We start from the raw sequence: 15,959 nt of genomic DNA, 5'->3' as shown, positions 1-15,959 counted from the left end.
CTGGCATTTTCCTCTTCTAATCACTGCACGCAAAACACGTAAATCTCACCGGAAAAATAGCTCATGTCAGCGATAGATCTATATTACCCTTCCACCCCTTTTCAGGAAGTAACAGAGGAAGTAAATCAGACTTATGTGGTTGTGTTTCACTTTGATGAATGCACCAATCAAGAGAGTGTATGTAAAGCACATTCCCACACATTGACTTGAAGGAGGCAATGGGGCTGCTCCTTAATACACATACATGTACTGTACATAGCCTAATCACATAACAGGTACATGAAACATGTTCACAAAATAGTTCCTACTACAAACCCACCAACGCATAGTGAGGGTGGTTTTGCGGTGTGAGTGTGTGCCTTGTTGACGAACAGTGCAGTGTCTTATAGGGCAATCAGGATCAGTGTTTAACCCAAGGGAGGTGGCCTGCTTTGGACCACAGAGCCTGTTTGTCTGTCTGCCTGCCAGAGCCCCGACCCAGGACTGCTGCTGAGGACGGCTGAGTCAGGTGAAACAGAAGATTCTGGGAGAGGAGGATAATCTTCCCGAGTGCATTTTTTTCTGGCTGGTTCTGAAATGGAATCCTATATCACCATAGCCTATAGGGTAGCACTGCTTTTGGCCAGAGCCCATGAGGTTGTACACAGCTTCTCTGTGTGGCCAAACATCTGTCATGATTCTGGCTTCTGGTTGGCTGTCTGTACCCTGGTCACAAGCCTCCGTCTTTGTCTCTCCCTATTATAAACGTCATCCCTTACCAATAATGGATCTTGGATATTTAGCTTGTCTCTAGTTTTAATGACTCGTATTTAGTGGCTGGCTTGATATTACCCCACAAACCTCAGCTGGTTGGGTTACACTGTTCGATAAAGGACAGTTCTGTCCTATTAGCTACAGTAAATGACCTGCCAAGTATGTACTATGTTGAAAATGGACAGCATAGCAATGGCCAGTGTTTTCGTTCCCAGTTCATCAACTGACAGACATTTTGAACTGACCTCTGACTCCTGTGTTCCCTTTGTAGATTTACAATGAGAAGAAGAGCCAGTTTGACATCAAGAGGAACAATCCCAAGGACCTGGTGGAGAGGGTGGCACGAGACATCGCCAAGCTGCTCACTAGCAAAAGGAGAGCCCTGGAGGTAAGATGATGCTACTGCCGTACCTGACAGAGAGGAGACATTCCGGGAGGGGGGAATAGTTATTTCCACATAGGAACATGCTGGAGGGGTTAGTTTCATATCTTCTTAAAGGGTTCGAGGGTTTACGAAGGGAACGGAATGTCCTTGAAGATAGTTGTGCTGTTCTAGTGACCGAAGGGAAACATCCAGAGAGGAGGGGAGTGTTTTAGAGGTGACCGTTGAGGGGAGACAATTATTTCCATCATTATGTTTAGACATGCCCTCTGACTGGTTTGTTTCTTGCACCCGGTGCCGAGTCTCAACCCCCGCCGCTCACCCTCCAAGAGAGAGCAGAGAGAAAATATTCCAAATCAGATTGCATATTTCAAAAAGCCTATCATGTTACGGAGCATGATAGATTCACTGTTTGAACTAATCCCGAAAAATGTGATTTGTAAAAACGAAAAATATTCTGCTTTATTAGGCTGTCTGACAAAGCAGTTCATAGGTTGTTTGGCTCAAATTGGCTGTGCATTCACATGTGCAGGACACTGTGAACGCACCATTCTACCTAACCAGATCTACGTTTGATAATCAGAGTTTGTATTCATTACACTAGAGCTAGTTGGTGCGTTTTCTGTAATGTTGTCGGCGAATGTCCTCTGAATGGAACTAGGTTAGAGTTCACGAAAATGTGCACGCTGCATGTTCACACATTGAGGGTAAACACACACACACACACACACACACACACACACAGTGCAGAGATGCACACATAGAGCGGCTCTAAAGCCTACAGGAAGAGTGGAGCCACAGAGCCATACTGCTCTGAGGGAGGATGAGAGAGAGAGAGAGAGAGAGAGAGAGAGAGAGAGAGAGAGAGAGAGAGAGAGAGAGAGAGAGAGAGAGAGAGAGAGAGAGAGAGAGAGAGAGAGAGAGAGAGAGAGAGAGAGAGAGAGAGAGAGAGAGAGAGAGAGAGAGAGAGAGAGAGTGTGTGTGTGCAGGGTGTTGTGGTGGAGGAAGGCTGTAGACTACTCCTCTCTCCTTCTGTCTGTGCTGCCCTCAAAGGTGCCTTCAAGGCAAAAGTGCTGCTGCTTTCACCAGCCAAGCCTCTTGAATGGACAGTTGAGGATAGATTTTAACAATACGGTGTCTTACAGGAGAAGGCACAGTAACCCCGAGCATCACAGCACAGCCTCTTAAAGGGACAGGCAGCATGTCTAATTCTGTAGCACGGACCCTTAAAGGGGAAAGGTACTGTATCACAATGTGCCCCGTACTCATGCTGTGCGTGGGAATGAAATTGGACTGGCACTGACCTTCCGGCCCGTTTTGGCAGGGGTGCCCTGTGAGCTCAGTGTAGTGCAGTGCCCACGCCTCTCCCCTCCCCATGCCTGTGTGCCCATCGTGCCCTTCGTTCCCATCCCCCTGTTGGCCTAACCTCCTGGACCACACTGTCACCTCACATCCCATCTCCAGTGCTCACTCAGGAGGGAGCAGAGCAAACGAGGTGAAAAAAGAGAAGGGATGGAATGAGAATGTCCACCCGAGGCTCAGGAAAAACCAGCGAAATGATGTTCAGAAATTCATAGATTTAAAAATGAGCAACAAGGCAGAGAGAGATGGAGGGCGAGAGAGAGGAGAGAGAGCGAGGCAGAGAGAAAGAAATGGAGGGAAAGAGCGAGATGGAGTGAGAAAGAGATGGAGAAAGAGAGATGATTGGAGAGAAAGAGCGAGAGAGAAAGGGAAAAATTTGAAGAGCAAAAGGAAATGGAAGAGAGCAGGAGTAACGAGAGGAAGGAGAGAACAGAGGAAGGAGAGAACAGAGGAAGGAGAGAACAGAGGAAGGAGAGAACAGAGGAAGGAGAGAACAGAGGAAGGAGAGAACAGAGTAATGAGAGAACAGAGGGAGGAGAGAACAGAGGGAGGAGAGAACAGAGGGAGGAGAGAACAGAGGAAGGAGAGAACAGAGGGAGGAGAGAACAGAGGGAGGAGAGAACAGAGGAAGGAGAGAACAGAGGGAGGAGAGAACAGATGGAGGAGAGAACAGAGGGAGGAGAGAACAGAGGGAGGAGAGAACAGAGGGAGGGCAGAACAGAGGGAGGGCAGAACAGAGGAAGGGCAGAACAGAGGGAGGAGAGAACAGAGGGAGGAGAGAACAGAGGGAGGGCAGAACAGAGGGAGGGCAGAACAGAGGGAGGGCAGAACAGAGGATGGAGAAAACAGAGGATGGAGATAACAGAGGGAGGAGAGAACAGGCGAAGGAGAGAACAGGTGAAGGAGAGAACAGAGGGAGGAGAGAACAGAGGGAGGAGAGAACAGAGGGAGGAGAGAACAGAGGGAGGAGAGAACAGAGGGAGGAGAGAACAGAGGGAGGAGAGAACAGAGGGAGGAGAGAACAGAGGGAGGGCAGAACAGAGGGAGGAGAGAACACAGGGAGGAGAGAACAGAGGGAGGAGAGAACAGAGGGAGGAGAGAACAGAGGGAGGAGAGAACAGGCGAAGGAGAGAAGGGAGTCATTTTCTGGTCATTTAAGAACACAAGGCTCATAAAACTACATGGAAAACAGTTCATCTGTTTCATTTCACCAAATTATAAATTATTGCGCTAAACAGAAAATTAATGACATTAGCTGAATCAATTCTGAATCAACTCCATTAGGGATTCATACAGTTGAAGTCGGAAGTTTACATACACCTTAGCCAAATACATTTAAACTCAGGCTTTCACAATTTCTGACATTTAATCCTAGTAAAACTTCCCTGTCTTAGGTCAGTTAGGATCACCACTTTATTTTAAGAATGTGAAATGTCAGAACAATAGTAGAGAGAATGATCTATTTCAGCTTTTATTTCTTTCATCACATTCCCAGTGGTCAGAAGTAAACATACACTCAATTAGTATTTGGTAGCATTGCCTTGAAATTGTTTAACTTGAGTCAAACGTTTCGGGTAGCCATCCACAAGCTTCCCACAATAAGTTGGGTGAATTTTGTCCCATTCCTCCTGACAGAGCTGGTGTAACTGAGTCAGGTTTGTTGGCCTCCTTGCTCGCACACACTTTTTCAGTTCTGCCCACACATTTTCTATAGGATTGAGGTCAGGGCTTTGTGATGGCCACTCCAATACCTTGACTTTGTTGCCCTTAAGCCATTTTGCCACAACTTTGGAAGTATGCTTGGCGTCATTGTCCATTTGGAAGACCCATTTGCGACCAAGCTTTAACTTCCTGACTGATGTCTTGAGATGTTGCTTCAATATATCCACATCATTTTCCTACCTCATGATGCCATCTATTTTGTGAAGTGCACCAGTCCCTCCTGCAGCAAAGCACCCCCACAACATGATGCTGCCACCCCCGTGCTTCACGGTTGGGATGGTGTTCTTCGGCTTGCAAGCCTCCCCCTTTTTCCTCCAAACATAACAATGGTAATTATGGCCAAACAGTTCTATTTTTGTTTCATCAGACCAGAGGACATTTCTCCAAAAAGTATGATCTTTGTCCCCATGTGCAGCTGCAAACCGTAGTCTGGCATTTTTATGCCGGTTTTGGAGCAGTGGCTTCTTCCTTGCTGAGCGGCCTTTCAGGTTGTGTTATTTTTATATTGAGGTCTTGGCTGATTTCTTTTGATTTTCCCATGATGTCAAGCAACGAGGCACTGAGTTTGAAGGTAGGCCTTGAAATACATCCACAGGTACACCTCCAATTGACTCAAATGATGTCAATTAGTCTATCAGAATCTTCTAAAGCCATGACATAATTTTCTGGAATTTTCCAAGCTGTTTAAAGGCACAGTCAACTTAGTGTATGTAATCTTCTGACCCACTGGAATTGTGATGCAGTGAATTATAAGTTAAATGATCTGTCTGTAAACAATTGTTGGAAAAATGACTTGTGTCATGCACAAAGTAGATGTCCTAAACGACTTGCCAAAACTATAGTTTGTTAACAAGACATTTGTGGAGTGGTTGAAAAACGAGTTTTAATGACTCCAACTTAAGTGTATGTAAACTTCCGACTTCAACTGTATATAGTGTGAAGTGGAACCAGACTCCTTACATGCTGACGTGTGTGTGTCCTCGTGCGCCATCGCCCGCATGTTGACTTTGTCCATCCACACCAGACGCGATCAGGATACGCAGGTTGGAAAAAATAAGAAACCCTCACACTGCTCTTGATAGTATCACTGCTCTTTAATACGATTTACGTATCGGCCTCAAGGCCTTCATCAGCTCTGACAAAGGCCTTGAGGCCGATAGGTAAATCTTATTGAAGAGCAGTGATACTATCAAGAGCAGTGTGAGGGTTTCTTATTTTTTCTCATCTTATTTAACTGTTACCTGCAACAAAGGACATGTAGGTTGAAATATCAAAACAAACTCTGAACCAACTATATTCATTTGGGGACAGGTCGAAATACAGTACATGAAACATTCATGGGCATTTAGCTAGCTGGCTTGCTGTTGCTAGCTAATTTGTCCTGGGATATAAACATTGGGTTGTTATTTTACCTGAAATGTACACGGTCCTTTTTTTCTTGTACCTTTGTAGACTTTTGACCCATTTTGAGTCACACCAAATCATGTGTTCTCCACTCCCACAATTAATCCACAGATAAAAAAGGGTAAACCTAGTTAGTATCGAGTAATCTCTCCTCCTTCAGTCTTCTTCTTCTGTGGACTTTATATGGCGGTTGGCAACCAACGTTGACTGGAGTGTGGACCTCAGGTCATCTTTAAATCACCACGTGGGTATATGCTCCTAAAAAACCAATGAGGAGATGGGAGAAGCGGGACTTGCAGCTCGTCAAGCGTCCAAAAAATAGAACCGCTTGTATTTTAGCGCCAGGCTACGCAGATGTTCGTTGACGTGCAGTTTGGATGAGAGGATGGAATGACATGTATGGTGCTGCTTTTCATGCCAGAGAATTTCTACTCCCTCCTTCATGGTTATTTACTCCCATGAAAGTTTAAATCCGGCGCAGTAATCAGAATGGGAGCTAGAAATAGCTTGTACGTTTAATTTGTGCACATGGAGACGCAAACCATGAAGTCCTTCCCAAGAGTGGCCATACTTTAGTAGACTGTGGAGAGAGTATGTTTATTCCACTGATGAACAAATGCAAAGTGACTCTAAATGCTTAGTTCCAAACTACTGGGAATGGAAACAAACTCATAATACACTTTAGGCTCTCATATACAGTCATGTGAAATTGTATCCCGTCTAATGCCTCGTCCCACTGGGCTCAGATGTCAACTCAACGTCTATTCCACATTGGTTTAATGTCATTCCATTGAAATGACGTGGCTAACAAGGTTGATTCAACCAGTGTGTGATGCTCTGAAACAACTGTGTTATGGTCCGTCCGTCTGGCTCCTCTCTTCCCTCTTCTTCTCACTCTCTCGTGTTGTTGTCAGCGTTCGGCATAAATCAGGGATGTCCAAAGTAAGATGTTAAGTTGTGTTGTCAAGCAACACGATGAGTCACTCTTCCCGTATTAGCCATGCGTTTTAACGAGCTGGCCCGGCAGTGCCAGGAGCTCCTCCAGAATGATACAGTACAGTAATGAACTAAACCCTGGTCTGAACTCTGTACGCATTATTCTGTTACATGAAAGGGGGCCTCAATAACCAACATCCTGTGGAATAGAGGAGCACAAGAGAGAGAGGGATATCTTAGTGGCAGAGACTCAGATATGCGTGTGTGTAAATGGGTGATGGTACTCTCCTGCACGTGTGTGTGTGTGTGTGTGTGTGTGTGTGTGTGTGTGTGTGTGTGTGTGTGTGTGTGTGTGTGTGTGTGTGTGTGTGTGTGTGTGTGTGTGTGTGTGTGTGTGTGTGTGTGTGTGTGTGTGTGTGTGTGTGTGTGTGTGTGTGTGTCTGCGACAAGTGTGTGTTATCTGAGCGGCAAGGCACACAGCTAGCTGTACGAGAGGCGGTGGTTTGACAGCCTTTTAACAGCTAGCATGAAAGAGAACAGAGCTCTCCATGTAACTTGTTCGTGGGTATAAAACGCCAGGCAGAAGTGATTCCTGTTAGAGTGATCTGGGCCTGCCTCTCTCTTCCCGGGCTTCTTTGATCGCATCTCCTCTTCCCTCCGCTCTGTGTCAAAGCAGCGGCTGGACGTTCAGTTGGGCCTCTGTGTCCCTGTGAACCAGGCCTGATGGATGTTTCTGAACATCCACCAGGCTGTCAATCAAAGCCTGTATGCCGAGGAGGCAGCATTATAAGGATGTCGATCAGGGACTGCTGGTTGGGGATTCGTCAAAGCACAATGAGAAGTGCCTAGAGCTACACAGTGTTACGGTCTCGTCACATTCCGATCAGTGAGAGGGAGTAGCAGCAAAACAGCCACTGTGAAAGCCGGTCCGGGGATTTTTCACAGAAGGGCCTGTTGGAATAGAAGAAGGGACCGAGGTTGATTTGATCCAGTTATACACGTCTCTGTACATCTCCACTATAACGAGTTATAGTCTGTCAATGAATGGATGCCTCTAGGCTGTTTTGTTTTATACACGTATCACTTTTCCTGGGTATTTCTTGTCATGGTTGCAGGGCTTAAACCTTTCTTTCCACCAGACAGACATGGATGAGTATGAACTAACTAAGCTCCATGACAACAAGTAGGGCAGGTATCAAGCCACTGGGCAAAAATCGAATGAAATTGTATTGTTCACGTGCGCCGAATAGAACAGGTGTAGACTTTACAGTGGAATACTTTCTTACGAGGCCATTCCCAACAGTACAGAGTTAAAAAGACAAATATTTGCTAAATAAAAAAAGGAAATAGTAACACAATAAAAGCACTAACAAGGCTATATACAAGCAGTGGTGTAAAAAGATTTTCAATTGGGGGTATCTCTACTTTACTTTACTATTTATTTATTTTTTTGACAACTTTTACTTTTACTTCACTACATTCCTAAAGAAAATAATGTCCTTTTTACTCCATACATTTTCCCTGACACCCAAAATTACTCGTTACATTTTGAATGCTTAGCAGGAGAGGAACATGGTCCAATTCACACACTTATCAAGAGAACATCCCTGGTCATCCCTACTGCCTCTGATGTGGCGGACTCACTAAACAAAAATGCTTCCTTGGTAAATGATGTCTGACTGTTGGAGTGTGCCCCAGGCTATCTGTAAAAATAAAAATTATTATTATTATTCATACTTTTACTTTTGATACTTAAGTATATTGTAGAAATTACATTTACTTTTGATACTTAATTGTATTTAAAACCTTTTAGACTTTTACTCAAGTAGTGTTTTACTGGGTTACTTTCACTTTTATTTGAGTCATTTTCTTATAAGGTATCTTTACTCTTACTCAAGTATGACCATTTAGTACTTTTCCATCAGTGTATACAAGGAGTACTAGTACCGAGTCAATGTGCAGGGGTATGAGGAAGTTGAGGTAATACAATATGTACATGTAGGTAGGGATAAAAGTGACTAGGCAATCAGGATATACACTACATGACCAAACACCTGCTCGTCAAACATCTCATTCCAAAATCATGGGCATTAATATGGAGTTGGTCTCCCCTTTACTGCTATAACAGCTTTCACTCTTCTGGGAAGGCTTTCCACCATATGTTGGAACATTGCTGTGAGGACTTGCTTCCATTCAGCCACAAGAGCATTAGTGAGGTCAGGCACTGATGTTGGGCGATTAGGCATCTGCGTTCCAATTCATCCCAACGGTGTTCGATGGGGTTGAGGTCAGTGCTCTGTGCAGGCCAGTCAAGTTTTTCCACACTGATTACGACAAACCATTTATGTATAGACCTCGTTTTGTGCATAGGGGCATTGTCATTCTGAAACAGGAAAGGGCCTTCCCCAAACTGTTGCAAGTTGGAAGCACAGAATCGTCTAGAATGCCATTGTATGCTGTAGCGTTAAGATTTCCCTTCACTGGGACTAAGGCGCCTAGCCCGATCCATGAAGAACTGCCACAGACCAATATTCCTATCCCACCAAACTTTACAGTTGGCACTATGCATTGGGGCAGGTAGCGTTCTCCTGGCATCCGCCAAACCCAGATTCGTCCGTCTGACTGCCAGATGGTGAAGCGTGATTCATTTCTCCAGAGAACGCATTTCCACTGCTCCAGAGTCCAATGGCGGCTAGCTTTACACCACTCCAGCCGACGCTTGGCATTGCGCATGGTGAGCTTAGGTTTGTGTGTCGCTGCTCGGCCATGGAAACCCATTTCAAACAGTTCTCGTGCTGACGTTGCTTCCAGAGGTAGTTTGGAACTTTACGCGCTACGGGCTTCAGCGCTCGGCCACGTTGAAAGCCACTGAGCTCTTCAGTACGGGCCATTCTACTGCCAATGTTTGTCTATGGAGATTGCATGGCTGTGTGATTGACTTCATACACCTGTCAGCAACGGGCGTGGCTGAAATAGCCGAATCCACTACTTTGAAGGGATGTCCACATACTTTTGGCCATGTCGTGTATGCAGTGTATGTAAAGTGTGTCTATGTGTGAGTGTGTATCGGAGTGTCAGTGTAGTATTTGTGATTGTGGGGGTAGAGTCTAGTGAGTGTGCATAGAGCCAGTGCAAGGGAGTCAGTGCAAAACAATTAAGATAAATGAATAAATAATAAAGGGCAATGTAAATAGACCGGGTAGACATATGATTAACTGTTCAGCACTCTTATAGCTTTGGGGTAGAAGCTGTTCAGGTGCCTTTTTGTCACAGTCTTGGTGCTCCGGTACTGCTTGCCCGTGCGGTAGCAGAGAGAACAGTCAATGACTTGGGTGGCTGGAGTCTTTGACAATTATCTCTGACACCGCCTGGTATTGAGGTCCTGGATGGCAGGGAGTTCAGCCCCAGTGATGTACTGGGCCGTACGCACTACCCTGTGTAGCGCGTTGGTTGAATGAACGTTGTTTCCATGTTGATACAACATGTGATGATGTTGTATCAATGTAGAAAACTGATTGGATTTGCACAACGTCATCAACGAAACGCTATTTGGTCTTTTTCTCACCCAATTTTTCACCTAAATCCAATGACTTGGTGCATTTTTGCAGTGGATTTCACTTTGAATTCACGTTAGTTGACAACTCAACCAAATGTAAATCAAAACTAGACGTTTAACTGACTTCAGTGCCCAGGCTTATACTTTGACTTGATTTCTACAGCCAGGTGGTGCTGATGAAGAATTGAATGTTGTGTTGTTGAAAGTTCAAAGGGCAGGGTCAGAAGGTCTATATGGAGGATGATTGATCATGTTTAGTTATAGGGCTTTGTATTAGGATAGGAGACCAGATTAGGTGGAGCAGGAGGAGTTTTATGAAAGCGTCAAGGTGCGTGGGTGGGTAGTAACGAGGGTGTGTGGTTGTGTGTAGTGTGACGAGAAGGGTTTAATGGCGGGAACCGGGTTACCGAGATTTACAGGCATTTACTGGTCAAACCCACTCCCTTTTTTCCCTGGATAAATAATTACGAGAAACTGGTCAACTATAATAAATTATTTCTCTGAACAGCGTGACGTCAAATGGAACTTTTAAAGGAAATGTCTAAATCTGTCTTCATATGGCCGTGTCTGCTCTGCTATCTGCATAATCAATAATCACTGCCAAACGTGCTTCAACAAAGTACTGAGTAAAGGGTCTGAATACTTATGTAAATGTGATATATATATTTTTAATACATTTGTAAATATTTCCAATATTTCCAATGCTTTGTCATTATGGGGGTATTGTGTGTAGATTGATGAGGAAAAAACGATTTAATCAATTTTAGAATAAGTCTGTAACGTAACAAAATGTGTAAAAGGTCAAGGGGTCTGAATATCTTCTGAATGCACTGTATATGCTTTTAAAGAGAAATTCCAGTTTGAACGGGAATACTGGGAAGCCTGGTAATTGCAATTTTCTCGGGAAGGAAAATTGGTAGATTCTCTGGAAAATGTTAAACCCTAGTGAGGAGGATACAGTAAATAGTGGGGGGTATTGTGCAGATATGACGGAGATGCTCTGTGACTCTGCCATCATACTGATTGTGAGGGAATACAGGAGCTCTGACCGGACAGTGTGCATGGATGGCAAAAATGCACTTGACAGATTGAATCAGTCACTCTGCGTAAGCCTCTGTTTCCCCTAGCCTGACCATGGAAATCAGTCACTCTGCGTAAGCCTCTGTTTCCCCTAGCCTGACCATGGAAATCAGTCACTCTTCGTAAGCCTCTGTTTCCCCTAGCCTGACCATGGAAATCAGTCACTCTGCGTAAGCCTCTGTTTCCCCTAGCCTGACCATGGAAATCAGTCACTCTGCGTAAGCCTCTGTTTCCCCTAGCCTGACCATGGAAATCAGTCACTCTGCGTAAGCCTCTGTTTCCCCTAGCCTGACCATGGAAATCAGTCACTCTGCGTAAGCCTCTGTTTCCCCTAGCCTGACCATGGAAATCAGTCACTCTGCGTAAGCCTCTGTTTCCCCTAGCCTGACCATGGAAATCAGTCACTCTTCGTAAGCCTCTGTTTCCCCTAGCCTGACCATGGAAATCAGTCACTCTGCGTAAGCCTCTGTTTCCCCTAGCCTGACCATGGAAATCAGTCACTCTTCGTAAGCCTCTGTTTCCCCTAGCCTGACCATGGAAATCAGTCACTCTGCGTAAGCCTCTGTTTCCCCTAGCCTGACCATGGAAATCAGTCACTCTGCGTAAGCCTCTGTTTCCCCTAGCCTGACCATGGAAATCAGTCACTCTGCGTAAGCCTCTGTTTCCCCTAGCCTGACCATGGAAATCAGTCACTCTGCGTAAGCCTCTGTTTCCCCTAGCCTGACCATGGAAATCAGTCACTCTGCGTAAGCCTCTGTTTCCCCTAGCCTGACCATGGAAATCAGTCACTCTGCGTAAGCCTCTGTTTCCCCTAGCCTGACCATGGAAATCAGTCACTCTGCGTAAGCCTCTGTTTCCCCTAGCCTGACCATGGAAATCAGTCACTCTTCGTAAGCCTCTGTTTCCCCTAGCCTGACCATGGAAATCAGTCACTCTTCGTAAGCCTCTGTTTCCCCTAGCCTGACCATGGAAATCAGTCACTCTTCGTAAGCCTCTGTTTCCCCTAGCCTGACCATGGAAATCAGTCACTCTGCGTAAGCCTCTGTTTCCCCTAGCCTGACCATGGAAATCAAGACGGCCCAGACGGGCCAGCTCTACGTCATCTGTCATCGTGTGACACATAGATAAATCATTTACAAAGACAAATGCACACACACACACACACAGGCATGCACACATTTGTGTGTGTGCACATGCCAGTGGCGACTTTAACATGAAAATATTGGTGGGGCAAACTCAATCAAAAAAGCGAATATGCATCGAAACTACTACACTACAGACTACACATCGAATGCACCATCATAATAACCAAATCTCAGAAAGGAATTTGAGCAACACACAAACCTTATAACATTTGGGTTATGATCAGATTATAGGTTACTTCCCATACCTTTAGATCTAATTGCACAGACGACCAAGTCAAGCACACTTTTATACAGTAAAGTTTATATTACTTTAGAATCAATTTCAGCATCGGTCTGCAGTATTGGTAATCATTGTCTGAGTATTGGAACGCAGCCCAAACAGTGCAGTTGTGTTTGCCTGCCTGTTAACAAGATGCTATGTTAAGAATAATGTAGCCACATTTATAAAGCTACTCCCTTGCATCAACAATTGTATAGTTACAGTTCTATGGGTTATTACAGTCTAAACATCAAACATTAACAAGACACGCCGTATCTAGGTACGTTAAACAGCTTTTAACCACTGCTTCCATCCAAACCAATCGTGTTTTATCTCTAATTTCTTTAAGGCCTTATTTTCATGTTCCGTGGCGGAACGCAAAGTTCAGAACGCAAAGTTCTGAAATAATTTGCTAGGAGACAGTCGACATAATTCATTATGGCATTTCAGCTCGCTAACTAGCTAGAAGATGATAAACAACTTTGAAGTTGAGTCCATCAGTCCAATCAGCTACCGGAGATATGACATCAATTTATCCGTGACCAATAACATTGAGCCTTCTTGGGTGGGCACTACTAATGTACTTTATCTCTATAGCAGCACTCAAGGGGGCTGAAGCTGTCGGACCATACCAGTACATGTTGCAGTCATGCACTGTCCCAATGAATTCACTCACCCATCCGAACCTTTGAGCACGTAGCAATCACACGCAGCCAATTGCACACTACTAGAGAAGATCAACAAGAGAAAAATGGCGCCGATTGAGTCCTTAGGAAACTGTGCAGTATTTAGTTTTTTTATGTATTATTTATTACATTGTTAGCCCAGAAAACCTTAAGTGTTATTACATACAGCCGGGAAGAACTATTGGATATCAGAGAGACGTCAACTTACCAGCACAACCAGCACTACGGCCAGGAATACAACTTTCCCAAAGCGGATCCTTTGTCTGCACCTCCCAGGGCATTTGAACTGATTCCAGAGGCCGACCCAAAACAACCCTCCCGTTGGAGGACAGGGTGCCGGAGCGGTCTTCTAGTGAGGCTTCGGATGCGCGCACACCACCCACTGCTTCCGAGTGTATTACTCGCTAATGTCCAGTCCTTAGTTAACAAAGTCAACGAAATTAGGGCAAGAGTTGCTTTCCAAAGAGATATCCAGGATTGTAACATACTCTGTTCCATGGAGACATGGCTAGATAGCTGGGGACATGCTGTCAGAGTCCATACAGCCAACGGGATTTTCAGTGCATGGCGCCGACAGGAACAAACATCTCTCTGGTAAGAAGGGCGGGGGTGTATGTTTCATGATTAACGAATCATGGTGTAATTGTAACAACATACAAGAACTCAAGTCCTTTTGTTCACCTGACCTAGAATTCCTCACAATCAAATGCCGACCGTATTATCTCCCAAGAGAACTCTCCTCGGTTATCGTCACAGCCGTGTATATCCCCCCGCAAGCGGATACCAAGACGGCCATCAAGGAACTTCACTCGACTTTATGCAAACTGGAAACCATATATCCTGACGCTGCATTTATTGTAGCTGGGGATTTAACAAAGCTAATCTGAGAACAAGCCTACTGAAATTCTATCAGCATATCGATTGCAGTACACGAGCGAGTAACACACTCGACCACTGGTACTCTAACTTTCGCGATGCATCCAAGGCCCTCCCAAACCCTCCTTTTGGCAAATATGACCATGACTCCATCTTGTTGCCCCCCTCCTATAGGCAGAAACTAAAACAGGAAGCACCCATGCTTAGATCTATCCAACACTGGTCTGACCAATCGGATTCCACGCTTCAAGATTGCTTCGACCACCTGGACTGGGATATGTTCCGGGTAGCCTCAGACAATAACATTGACGTATACGCTGACTCGGTGAGCGAGTTTATAATGTTTATAATGTATAGGAGATGTTGTACCCACTGTGACTATTAAAACCTTCCCTAACCAGAAACTGTGGATTGATGGCAGCTTTCGCGCAAAACTGAAAGCACGTACCACCGCATTTAATCATGGCAAGGCAACTGGAAACATGACTAAATACAAACAGTGTAGTTGTTCCCTCAATCAAACAAGCTAAGCGTCAGTATAGAGATAAAGTGGAGTCGCAATTCAACGGCTCAAACACGAGACGTATGTGGCAGGGTCTACAGACAATCACGGATTACAAAAAGAAAACCCGCCCAGTCGGGGACATCGACGTCTTGCTCCCAGACAAATTAAACAGCCTCTTTGCGCGCTTTGAGGACAATACCGTGCCACCGACACGGCCCGCTACCAAAGACTGTGGACTCTCGTTCCCCGTGGCCAACGTGAGTAAAATACTTAAACGTGCTAACCCTCGCAAGGCTGCCGGCCCAGACAGCATCCCTAGCCGCGTCCTCAGAGCATGCGCAGACCAGCTGGCTGGTGTGTTTACAGACCTATTCAATCAATCCCTATCCCAGTCTGCTGTTCCCACATGCTTCAAGATGGCCAACATTGTTCCTGTTCCCAAGAAAGCAAAGGTAACTGAACTAAATGACTATCGCCCCGTAGCACTCACTTCTGTCATCATGAAGTGCTTTGAGAGAATCATATCACCTCCACCCTACCTGTCACCCTAGACCCACTCCAATTTGCTTACCGCCCCAATAAGTCCACAGATGATGCAATCGCCATCACACTGCACACATCCCTATCCCATCTGGAAGAGAGGAATGCCTATGTAAGAATGCTGTTCATTGACTACAGCTCAGCATTCAACACCATAGTACCCTCCAAACTCATCATTCATCTTTAGACCCTGGGTCTCGACCCCGCCCTGTGCAACTGGGTCCTGGACTTCCTGACGGGCCACCCCCAGGTTGTGAAGGTAGGAAACAACATCTCCACTCCGCTGGTCCTCAACACTGGAGCCCCACAAGGGTGCTTTCTCAGCCCTCTCCTGTACTCCCTGTTCACCCACGACTGCGTGGCCGTTCACGCCTCCAACTCAATCATCAAGTTTGCAGACTGAAAGGAGGCTGAAAAAATGTGGCTTGTCACCGAAAACCCTCACTAACCTTTACAGGTGCACAATTGAGAGCATCCTGTCGGGCTGTATCACCGCCTGGTACGGCAACCGCTGGGCTCTCCAGAGGGTGGTGCGGTCTGCACAACGCATCACTGTGGACACCTACAACACCTGATGTCACAGGAAGGCAAAAAAGGTCATCAAGGACAATAACCACCCTCGCCACTGCCTGTTCACCCCGCTTCCATCCAGAAGGCGAGGTCAGTACAGGTGCGTCAAAGCTGGGACAGAGAGATTGAAAAACAGCTTCTATCTCAAGGCCATCAGATTGTTAAACAGCCACCACTAGCACA

At 45.5% G+C, this 15,959-nt stretch overlaps 1 protein-coding gene across 4 annotated transcripts in view; it reads left to right on the top strand.

Annotated features, from left to right (window-relative positions):
* LOC139535486 (voltage-dependent calcium channel subunit alpha-2/delta-2-like) overlaps positions 1-15,959 on the top strand; it is a 228,217-nt gene that overhangs the window by 44,164 nt on the left and 168,094 nt on the right. For all 4 annotated transcript variants that reach the window (XM_071334921.1, XM_071334920.1, XM_071334922.1 and 1 more), the window contains exon 3: positions 1,025-1,141. In XM_071334921.1, coding sequence (XP_071191022.1) covers positions 1,025-1,141 — 117 coding nt within the window. The remainder of the gene's footprint in view (positions 1-1,024; positions 1,142-15,959) is intronic.

Source organism: Salvelinus alpinus, chromosome 12, assembly GCF_045679555.1.
Source record: "Salvelinus alpinus chromosome 12, SLU_Salpinus.1, whole genome shotgun sequence".
NCBI classification, from domain to species: Eukaryota; Metazoa; Chordata; class Actinopteri; order Salmoniformes; family Salmonidae; genus Salvelinus; species Salvelinus alpinus.
Note: the sequence above shows the minus strand (reverse complement) of the source record. Positions and strands in the feature narration are given on the sequence as shown.